Source organism: Stylophora pistillata, chromosome 2 (assembly GCF_964205215.1).
Source record: "Stylophora pistillata chromosome 2, jaStyPist1.2, whole genome shotgun sequence".
NCBI lineage: Eukaryota > Metazoa > Cnidaria > Anthozoa > Scleractinia > Pocilloporidae > Stylophora > Stylophora pistillata.
The window spans coordinates 19529988-19542200 of NC_142520.1; the positions used below are offsets into that span (position 1 = coordinate 19529988).

The 12213-nt window shown below is 37.4% G+C and overlaps 1 protein-coding gene and 1 long non-coding RNA gene across 2 annotated transcripts in view; both read right to left on the reverse strand.

Moving 5' to 3' along the window:
- Positions 1-3101: 3101 nt before the first annotated feature.
- LOC148737626 (uncharacterized) lies at positions 3102-4906 on the reverse strand. The gene is made up of 3 exons (XR_015996196.1): positions 4702-4906; positions 3904-4125; positions 3102-3673 (listed from the first exon to the last, which is right to left on the reverse strand). It is a non-coding gene; the product is annotated as an uncharacterized LOC148737626 (long non-coding RNA).
- Positions 4907-9384: 4478 nt separating this feature from the next.
- LOC111347678 (uncharacterized) overlaps positions 9385-12213 on the reverse strand; it is a 724620-nt gene continuing 721791 nt past the window's right edge. Inside the window, exon 19 of the mRNA XM_088749324.1 lies at positions 9385-11061. Within this exon, the coding sequence (XP_088605450.1) occupies positions 10709-11061 (353 nt within the window). The 3' untranslated portion in view covers positions 9385-10708. The remainder of the gene's footprint in view (positions 11062-12213) is intronic.

The window sequence follows — 12213 nt, forward strand, 5'->3', positions numbered from 1 at the left end:
GTTTCTTAACGAAAATGTTTCAATCTTACACGATTGAAAATATTAAGGACCTTCTTAAGTAGTGTTTTACTTTCCTCTTCACCGTTTTAAGTCAAAAGTTATGATCTGATATTGAAAGTGGCAATCATGCAAAAAGTAGCCACACGAGGACATAAGTCAACATATCATGATTGCAAGGCATATTTCCATTCTTTAAAAATGAATGTAAACATTTTAAGTTAAGTCGAATTCTTATTTGTCATCAAGATTCAATAGTTTGATCTTACAGTAGTATAAATGAAATGATTATCACGGTTCATACCATTGATAGCTTTTTAATAAGAAGAACGCTGAACAGTTAAAAAGAAGAAACATAATTCCATGAGTTCTAAAGATGGTTCGCGCAGCGGCGAGCTTTCACAATGCGCTCTTAGTGAAAATAGGCCGCTAAAGCCGCTTCAAGTCTCTCTCTAAAAGCATCTCAGTGCATTTCGGCTCAAAGAACTCAATTTCTTCCCAATTTTGCCTATGAATCTTTTATAGTGTAAAAGTAAACGAAACCCTCTTTTCTCTCTTTTTTTTATATTTTTTGGAACCTAACAAAGTAAACTTTTTACGAGCGGAAATCGCTCTCGGCGCACAAAGGCCCAGCTTTTATTCTTGGCTCAGAGCAAATTTCCAACTTCTTCCTCAAGCGATTTTTTATTCAGACTAACTAAAATACTGTACAGGAGTATGAAAATGTTAAAAAGCTTGAGGTTCATAAACTCAGGAGAGAGGACCTTTCTAAGTTTATGTCGCGCACTACCATAATACTACAGGTTACATTTTCCAATCTGAAATTAAATAACTACAAGTACTATTTTATTCAATACGAAAAATTTAGTAATGAACAGTAGGAAATATTTTGGATAAAATAACATGACTATTTCTCTGTTATCTTAATCTTCCATGATTTATTTTTTCTCCATGCCTGAGTGATAAATTAAACAAGACAGTAGATAGCTTAGAGCAAAGAGTCAGCTTTCTGCGGCTGTATCATTTTTAATGGGCATGGAAATTTTTCTCAGCTAAATGCTGTTGCATGGCATCATGAGGAATAAATGAAGCTTCAAAGTGCTCAATTCAGGCATCAACCTAGGGTTTGCGATATGAATTTTTGTACATAAGCTTTTTGTTCAATTTTGGGTGGAATTTTCGAAATCATTTCACTGTCGTGCTATATGCCTGAAGGGTCAGCCCTCTAACTTGCTTGTGCAAAGACGTAGCAAAGAATTATGAGAGAGGTAATTTTACTCAAATGGCGTATGATTCCATAGTCTTCAACAGGAAAATTTAAATTTAGTGCAGCCAATGCCGCAATGTATGATCTCATATCTTGCTCACCTACCCACGCTGAGTCGAAATATTTCAAATCACTTCCCACATTCAACAATGCGCACTTTGAGTGATCTTGCACGCATCGACGGGTTCATTTCGATCAATAGCATTGACCCGGCCATGGATATTCAAAGGGCAGATAACGCTGCTACGGATGAATGACTAACCAGCCCATAATTTTTGACAAAAATTATTGCACTTTCTTACCGGATCGCGATTTCTGCTGTGGATAGCGTTATCCACTCTAAGAACAACCGGGGCCAGGACTCGTTATTTTACTCATAGCAATATATAACCTTTACAATAAGTTCACAAAATAGTGAGGCAAGAAAATCTCCAAATTAATTAGTTTGAACTCAGCAAGGAGTGCTTAAAACGTAGCGTCAAAAGGGAGAGAGAAAGATTAAACTTAGGGAAACCGAAATTAACAGGAAACCTAGCCGATGAGAATAGGTCATTTTGGAAAGGTAGTGGGCCACGGGTAACGGGTTGTCCGTGATTGCTTTGAGTACGATAAGAATAAAGTTATTTGGCATCTTGTAGATAAGTTGTGCCCATTATTTTATTTCAAGGGGTCCTTTTTTCTTTTTTGTCTTCATGTTAAAAGAGTTGCAATTAGAAAATCGCCTTTGTGGGTTGTTTACGCGGCATATCAGTTTGGCGAATGATCAAAGAGCCAACACGAGACTTTTCATGGTTTTACTGGACGAATAAAGCTTAAAGATCTCATCTAAAAAGCAATGATCAATTTTCCCGCTTTTTATATCTAATGAGATTGTCTTCAGCTGGTTATTAAAAGGGAACATCCAGCCCTTCAAGTCATACGACTACCCTATACTGATTTGAGCGACTAGTGGCAAAAATTCTATGGGGTGAGTTTGATCAATTTGGCACATCATTAAGGCACATCATTAAGGCACATCATTAAGGCACATCATTAAGGCACATCATTAAGGCACATCATTAAGGCACATCATTAAGGCACATCATTAAGGCACATCATTAAGGCACATCATTAAGGCACATCATTAAGGCACATCATTAAGGCACATCATTTAGGTAAATATCTTTACAAAACGACAAGGAAACAACCACTGCCCATTCAAGGTAAAGCCTCTCACATCGCTTCTCGAGCAACTGAGCAAATTTGTGAGTGAGATAAACACTTGCAAGACCCAAATGAATACAAATTGCCCCTTGAGGCTGTTAAACTAAGGGGATACTTAACAAACACATCTGTATATTTGTTTTTTTATTATTATTATTATTATAATTATTATTATAACAATAATTATAATAATATAAATGACTGTGCCTCTCCTAATGAATAAATAATGATGACGAAAGATTATTTTAGTTACAAAGCTTTACTCGAGGGAAAATTAATGCAGTGATTTTCGTGAGGAACGGAAATGTTCCTAGAACTTCTTCAGTGAACTTAAGACTTAACACTTTTTTTCGAGAAGGGGGAGTAAAGGAAGTTTCTCATTTGCTTTTTTATTCCCCAGACATCACTCTCTCTATCTTAACTAAGAAATGGAGTCGCCCGACGGGAAGCAAATAATCCATACGGCCAATACCATTTCCATGGCTACTGGTTTTTAAGTGACATTTTCCTTGCTACAATTGTGAATATTTTCAAAACACTCTTTGCTGTCTAATACAAAATCAGCTGACTGTTTTTTGAAATGACAAAGTATAGCGTGAATGGATGAACTTTGTACCCAGGCAATACACAGGCAATGCCTAACTAGTTTACGCAGGAGAAACGGGGCGAAGGTGGGGGGGGGGGGAGGAGAGGGTAAGAGGAAGAGGAGAGAGCAGAAGTTGTGGGGTAAAAACTGCCCCACGATGTTCCAAGGTATGTCCTGCATTTGAATATCCTTGCTTTTGAATACAGTCATTTATATCCATTTTATTATTACCGTTCTGATTATTAATACCTTGTTCCTCTTTCCACTGCTAATATCTAATACGTGCGCCACGTGTTTTCGTTTTGAGCGATTCTCTTACTCGCTGCAGTTGGCGGAAAGCGCAGTTTTTACTGACAAGTGATTTAGGGACTACAGCAATCGATTTGAATGGTTGCCTGGATTTATTGCCACCACTTAATCAAAAAAATAGTTTACATCAAAATTCCGCTACACTTCTACATAATCGCGTTTAAGTTTAACCCTTTATTTCCTAAACATCTTTTACTTGGCAACCTTCATGATGACATAGCGGGTTTTTCAGCGTCCTTTGCTGCACTCACACTTAGGATTAGGCAGGGCCCAAGGACACCCACAAAACCAACACGGGCAGTAACTGATCCCTGAAATGATAGAGAGTAAAGTTAGATAAGCAAGGAAATTGAGGCTATGACAGTTATTAACCTAGGCCGATTGTTTATTTTCGAATACGGGACCGGTTAATTTATACGAACCATTGATGTTTTCTGATAAATTAGTTTTGTTTTTTCTTTCGAACACCACTTTTGAATTTGTGCAATTTACTCAAGTAATTGCGACGGAGTCGCCTTATCTGTAAAAGTATCGCACATACGTTTCTCCATGGCTGTGTCCTCTTTCAACGCTTCACCTAAGGACATTAATAATGACAGACTAGATAAATACGTAGGTGCGTTCTCAAAGATGGTCTCAGATCACAGACTCCACAGAGCAAAAATAGCAATTCAAATCGACGATCCTTTGCCATGGATTACGCTATATTTGAAACAGACTAGAGGAAATGACTAGCCTCGAAAATCCAACATTGCTGACATTGCTGCAAGTAAGCAGACAAAGAGCTTTAGAATTATTTTTATGCTAGAAGTACAGCTTAATCTCTACTCAACTTGTTTCGAGTCGGAGCTAGGGAATACTCTGACTCGTATTTGTTGTTTTTTGGATTTTTCTGGAAATCCCATACATTTCCTTACACGATTTCGCCGCCATTAACTCCTCAATACGCACGCGCGTCCGGAATTTTGACAAAAAATTCTGGCAATGAGTAACAAGGTAATTTTGTCTTATCAACCGAATTGATTATGTAAATTGGCCACCGTGAGGACTTTAAAAGCTGACATTTCGAGCTGATAAAGAAATCTGAGACCACAGGGTGCTCTTAAGAAAAAAAGGAGTTTCTAACCTTACTCCTAATGGTGGTCGGTTCAACGAACTTGTTCTGACTACTAAGACAAAAAGCCATAGGATGTATTTTTTTTAAACCATGCCATGTCAGGAACTCAGTACATGAGTTTGCAACCGACAAGCATTAGACTGTTCAGGGGTGTTCTTGAGGAGAAAGGAATACCGATGGATTATATCTGTTTTGATAAGATCGTGGTCTGCAGGATTTTACCTTCACATTGATATCCATTCCCGCTGAATCCAGGATTACAAGAGCAGTTGTAAGATCCCTCAGTATTTGTACAGTTGGCATTCTCGCTACAATTGTGGTTTTGAACACACTCGTTGATGTCTGAAATGAAATTAGCGGATTGTTAAAAGAAATGGCAAAGCAGGGAAAGTGTTTTAATATTCAGCCAACAGGTACAAATTGTTAAACTTACTCCTCATAATATTAAAGAAAATAATAATAATAGTAATAATAATAATAATAATAATAATAATGATAATACTACTTATAATAATAACAATAATAACAATAATAATCTATCTGGATGTAGTGCATTGGCACAGACTAAGTACCTTCAAAGTTACAACAATGCTCTCAAGATCTTATTCTTTGAAGTGCTTAGATCTTTGGAGAAATGATTACTTAAGTTGAACCGTGGTTCCCACAAGTCACACCCAAGCCCTTGTATGAAAATGAGCATGCGACCACCTTCTGAGACATCCCATTATTCGCTGACACAACTCAAGTGAAAGCTAATCGAATCACAGTTATTGACAAGACCAGCAAGCAAGTCAGAGTGATTGAAATGAGCTGTCAATGGCTGGAGAACAGTGAGTCTAAAGATTTTGAGAAGACAACGAAGTACAGTCAACTGAGACTAGAGCTGACGAACCGATACCCTGAGTACAAGGACAATCAGTAAAACATCATCAGGGATGACCTTGGGGGCTGCTCGAAAAAGGTTGAGAGAAATGTTAAAGAGCTTGTAGGAGATAAGTGTGAATCAATTATGCACCAAATGCAAAAGGCAACCCTGTCTAGTTCATTACACATTGCTAGAATGTTCAAGCTGAGCGTTCAGACATCTTTAGGAATTTTGGACACCCATTTTGAGAGAAACTTTATCTTGTACATTTTCGAGATTTTATTACATATTTTAGGGTTCCCATAGGAAAATGGACAGCTATATGAATGCTGTTTTTCAACTTATGAACAGTTTTATTTTGTAATTAAGACGTCCATAAAGCCTTTAGGATTTAATTGAGTTATTTATATTGTAAGAAATAGACAACTTTTTCGAGAGACATGTTTCGGCATGCTTATGCCATCTTCAATCAGTGAGTAACTGAACGTGAGTAATTATATAGCAGACAAGTAGATGAATTAAATGTTTACAGTATGATGTAATAAAAAATGGGGATCACATTTTGTTCCTGGGAAACCGAGCTCGATATGCATTTGTCGTACTCGATACATTAATGGAGAGCGAGGTATATGTTTGTGGAGGAAAGAAACAAATAAAGTACGCTATCATCCCGACAAGCCTGTTTCGTGGTTGCCCACTCATCAGGGGATTTAATAAGAATGTTCTTTACCATCGCTTCTTATATACAAAATAGTAATATGAAAGAGAGCATCGGGTGGCGACGGCGGGCCAGCTTCACAGTCTTGGCAAAAAAGAACGTTTTTAACCCACTCTCTGGTTAGTTTGCTCTTTGAAAAGATATTCAATAAAGTGAAACAGATACAAGAACCATGAATTTCTCATCTCTAGTGCTTTTAGGTTCTTGCAGAGCCAAAACTGTGAAGTTTTACTGTTATCGTCATTCATTATTAATCAAAATTGGACGGGAAAATAAGTTTCTTAACTGTTCCCGTTTTCTATTTTCTTCAAACATTATGTGCATGAAAAATTCCTATTAGCAAGCCCCTTGCTTTGTAGAATTTTAAAAGAGAAATTTCTCTGAAGCATTGATCAAAACGAATCAAACGAAAGATGCAAAAGAAAACAAAAAAAAGAAGGGAAGAGAAATCTAGAGATTCTAATTGTTATGATGATTATTAGTAATATAACTCATTAACTTCTCTTGGGGCACGTAAATTCTTAACCCTACGAGCCAATTTTGACTAATTTAAGTCTCTTGTATTCTATGTTGGAGTCAAAACAATTCCACTGTTTCATAAACTCCTTGAATAAAAACTAATTAAATGACTTCTGAGTTTGGTGTTTTCCCATTCATTTGGCAAGTAAGATTGAAGACTGTTACTTCAAAATGATTAAACAGTCAATAAAAGAAGGAGTCCTGAAACGTCACGAAAAGTGAAACCATTTGCCAAAAGCTTTCTTTTTGGAACTTTTCCCATATTTTTAACACGAAAACGAAAAAATATATATTTGAAGGAATGAGAAATGCTCTAAATTTGAACGTGCGAAAGTAAGTCTGTTTATGTGACAGGTGTGAAGAACATTTCATCAACAAAAAGAGAAGCCTCCACTGTGCTCTGTTCTGTTTTAAAGCACAAAAGAAGCGATAAAGTACGAAAGAAGTGTAGGGAGAAACACGGAATGTAGTGGAGTGTTTCTATCCTTTTCTTGAGCGCTTTAACGTTTTGACAACAGAACAGAGCACAATCATGGCTCTTCTAGTTGTTTTATAATGAAGAATCCGTTAAATTCCCAAGGCATTACTTTCAATTTTCAAATCAATAACATGACCTATACTCTCATGAAGCAGGCTACAATAAGCCAATCTGAATCTTAACTAGAGTGGCTCTAACCAACTGAGCTAACCGCCTCCCGGTTAGCTCAATTGGTTAGAGCGCCGGATTGTGTTGTGCTGGAGGTCGAAGGTTCGAGTCCCGGCCGGACCGATACTTATGGTCTTAAAATAGGTGAGGAGAATCTGCTACCTTTCTACAACCACGATCTGATTGTTAATTTGATTGTGTAAACAAGACTAAACTTGTCAAAAATGTCAAACCATCAAAGTTCATAGACCATCGAAGTTTGTTCACGATCTGCACTAGTTTACAAAAAAAAAATTGGTTGAACGGGCCGAAATGAACACTTTTGATGGAAGTTTTTGGTCTAACACAGATTCTGAGTTTTATGAAATCCGGTCGAATCGGAGCTCATAAAAACACGCTTGTTTTTCTGTTTTGTTTGGTTTTCTTTGCATGACAAGAGGGTCTAGACAGGAACACGAAGATTTCTTAGGATAACAGCGCCGTAAAACTCGGCTGCTGTGACTGATGTGGCCTTCCACTTAACGCATCGAAAAGGATACTAGAGCAAGATCATAGTTAAGTTTACCCGAAGGGCGGCCGATGTAATTTCTGAGGCTTGCTTCACTACAAGGACCGGAGATCACCATGATGAGTTAGCCGCGATGCACTTCAGCATGATCGCAGACGCTCTAAAATCGACATGATTTGTATGAATTTTAATAGTTATGCCGTTTTAGATATATTTTCAAGTTTAGTTTTACCTAAACTGTTCTGTTCTGTTCTGTTTTAAACACGAAACTATATCTGCTAGGCAAGTGTTAGCTGTGTTCGATTTTTATTATCATTTATAATCTGACAGAGCATGAAAGCCTTCGGACCTCAAGTTGTTCATTCTGTTTTCTCTTTAAGATTTTCGTCCTTGCACGCGTTGTAATATGACAAATCACGCCGCTTGGCGTGCCTACAAACCTTTGATTGGTTCTTCTGCTCGCTTGTTTATTCCAAAATTTCACTTTTAATTAATTAACGAAGAAACGCCAGACACAGCACAGATAAGCAGATAGTGTACAGTTTCAAATAAGCTCCATGCTCTATTTAAACAAGATAGTGTTTCTGTCGAGGAACTATCGGCTGGTAGTTGCCCCGCGGAAATTTGATGCTCTTAAAACAAATATTTTCCTGACAAGTGAAGCTTCGAGGGCAAATTTCCTAGCTTTAAGAACATCAAATTTCCAAGGAGCAAGTGTCAGACCGATAGTTACGAAACAAAAAACACTCTATTGTATCTATCGTTCACCACTAAATTTTCTTACGCGCGCCAGTTGAAAAACAGTCAAAACCCACTGAATGCACATCAATCAAATATTTATTCATGCGCACAGCCTGTCACAATTGTCAATAATTCGCAATCATAAATAATATGTTAAGCCTGCCAGAATTGAAAAGTCACTGTTTTTCTGATCATCCTAACTTCGCGGCCGTCAAACCATTCAAAATTTCTCACGGATGAGTACTATCCAACCGGGTATGTTCCGCGGACGGACACTATGGGCTGATAGTGTCTCTCCACGGTTGGACACTATCACGTCACGTGATCAATTTAAACCAATAAAAATCGGAGAAAAATTAGTGGTGAACTATAAACTCTGATAAAGCACGCCCTTTCGACCAATGATAGCGCACGTTGTATCCAACCTCTATCACAATTACAAATATTGCCCAAATTTTGCAGCATATTTTTTTGAAAACATAAGGGGTCGTATTTTTACTTTTCCAATTCTTGTCCTTGTCCGTATATCTTCATAGCACCCTATCCTCGGGTATTGATGGTATGCCCAACTTTCATAAATGAGTCAGCCATAAACTATGAAATCTTACTTTCATGGTAACTCACTTTCATGATCTGGAACTCCATACTCAGATTTTCATAGTTTTTTTCCTTGATATAACATCAACTTTACAAATATTACATTGCAAATATTAGTTACAAATATTAGTTGTACAGTCATAGGCTTAGTTTTCCACAGGGAAAAGTGCCTGTCTCGCACATGTACAAATCGTTTTTATCATCGATGTTGTTATCACAAATGTATGTTTTTTGTTCTATTAATAGCTTTGCACTAAGTTTCCAGTATGAACTATTAGCAACAGCTTTGAATGAAAGATTACTTGGTAATATGACGTAATAACCTCATGTTTGTTTATTTAACAATATATTTCTTATTTAATAGTAAATGTACGTAATGTCCCACCACAGACATTGCTGCCATTTCATAAAACCCTTTTGACACTTATCTTCTATTTCAAGATATTTATAAGAAAATGTTTCTTTTCCAAATGTTACTAGCTCCCTGTAGGAGCCCGTGGCCTTTTTTGCTATTGCTTGATAGGTGGCTAAAACAATTCAGTATTCAACGGAAAGATTATAGGTCAAGCAGACATCTTTTTCGCCAATGGCAACGACATCTCTTTGTTTATCACAAGTACTTCTACGAAATACATAGTATGTTTTTGTTAACTTCGGAAAAGACTATCAAAGCGTATGATATAAATTATTATTACAGAGAGATAGGGAATATCATTCCGTTATTCAAATGCTTAAGCAATAGGTATACCTCGTACTTTAAAAGGACCGTTTTTTATATAACTAGCAATACTTTTTAATAACTTTCGTTAAATGAAATACTTGTGAATACTTCCTACTTAATTCTGGTCCATAATTTACAATTTCACACGTAAATTTACAAAGTTGCCGTGGCAACTCATTGGGTTTTCCTGTTGTTATACCAATTTGCAAATGATTTCCTTCCCCAAAGGGCCCGGGAGGGATCTCAACTTTGAAAAACTCGTGCGTATCATTATCCCTTCTTGTTAGTCTTCATCATTTCACAACACAGTCTCGATGTTAAGATTAGTGCTACGTTCGAAAAGTCATACTGATTCCAGACTGTTACAGTGTAACACGAGTCTTCACTGTTTGATCTCAAAATCTTCACTGATCTCACTGAACATCGGTAAGAGAAAGTCAGTGAAGATTCGTATCAAAGGATTGATATAAAAGAACAGGCAAAAACTCAATCCTAAGCTTCCAGAAGATATAATCATCTGGAATTGTTTCTCATCGTTTTAGGTTACACAGTGTGATGATTGGTTTGTGCGATAATGTGATCTTTTCTTAAGACCCCGGTGAAAAAGTATAACGAGTGGAACTCGATTTCTGAAAAAAAAAATTTCATTATCTCAAGTTTTAAAACCCTATTTTACTTTTCAACTATAAAAAAAAGCACCGAGCTCAGTTAATGTAATAGATGACCGAAAGAAATGATGGCTAAAAGTAAACTAAATGAAAAATAAGATTGGTGACTTTCGTGTTTCACAGAAGGTTGAAAAATTAAACAGTTACATTTTATTTGGCACTTTAACTGAGTGCTATCAGTCAATTAGAATGTCAATCAATGAAAGCTCAATACTAAATGCCATTATCACATTAGATAAACTTTTTTTACTCCAGGAACGTAATAGTCACTTCACCATGACCAGCGTTGTTGTAACAACATTCATTGTCCTGGTTGTTTCCATCGTTGTAAGAGCCTCCCCCACCCCCACAGGTGTCATAACCACCATTTCCACTGCTTCCCCCAGAGTATCCTCCTCCTCCTCCTCCTCCTCCTCCTCTTTTCCATCCATAAGCTCCACCACCTCCACCAAACCCACCATCTACATAGGTATACCTGCTGGCTCTTCCACCCACCCCTCCCTGAATAAATCCCTTACCACCTTCTCCACCCCATCCTTTGGTTCCATTAAAATTCTTTCCACTTCTTCCACTGGAGTAAAACCCGCCACCACCACCACCTGAAATACAATGAATATATTCTAAGATTTTCGTAAACAGAAGCGAAACTATGTTTAAATGGCATGGTAACCCATTCGATTTTTGGAATTTTTACCAGTATTTTAAAACGCCTCAATAAACCCATATCAGCTCGGCCAAACCTTATGTAATGCATTTTAATTGAGCCGCTATCCATGAGGTTTGATATTTTTTTATAACTTTTGTAATAGCTAGTTGTATAAACTGTTTTGTCTCACTTTTCCTGTTCAAGATACTATGATTTGATTTAACACGTTACCTAGATTGCAGGTTTATGGCTAATAATTATTTGACCCGTACGGCCCCGCGCGCCTACCCCCATTGAAATCCATAGTGAAAGCTGACGTGTGTAGGGTCGGACGGGTTAATGAACTGTGGGTTTCTTGTTCTGACATGAAGAAACAAAGGAAAAAGTTTTTCCTGTTGGATCTTTATCGTGATTGTTCAGCGTGTGCTCGTGCATCGCCTCCTATTTAGGGCGAAACCAAATTTTCGAGGTGGTCACGAGATAACATGCTTGTTAATCATGTTTGGTCAGGCTGGACGGGAAGGTATTTAGCTTACAGTCACGAATCGAAGCACGGACCGTGCCACATTCCGCCACGGACCGCGCCAAATATTTTCCGTTCTCCCGCCAACACCGCTGCTTTGACTCGTCCTTGCAGTAAATATGACCTATACCAGGGTCTCAATGGGGTTAACCGTCAACCGTCAAATGGCAAAAATATCAACGGTCAACCTTCCAAAACGCAGTATTTTTACCGTCAGCCGCCAAATAAGCAAACCAATGTTAGCCGTCAATGTCTCAAATATTCTTAAATAAGAACTATACGATTGCCTTATTTAGGGTCAAGTTCTATTGTTTATAAATCAAATTTTTGATGTATCAAAAAAAAAATGCATTTATGGAGGTCCTTTAACTTCTATTCGCAAGTAAAACTGGTTGGCGACAGAACTGGCCTCCTGTTTGGAAACACTTCCGGTGTCATAAAACGTTAGCAATTTATCAATAAAAGGTGTCATGAGTTAACAGTTGTTTACAAAACGTCATGATGCAAATTTACAGCCAAATTCGTGCGTTTAGTTCGTTTGATAAACAACATTCCAAAAAATTAATCGTCATCCATCAAATG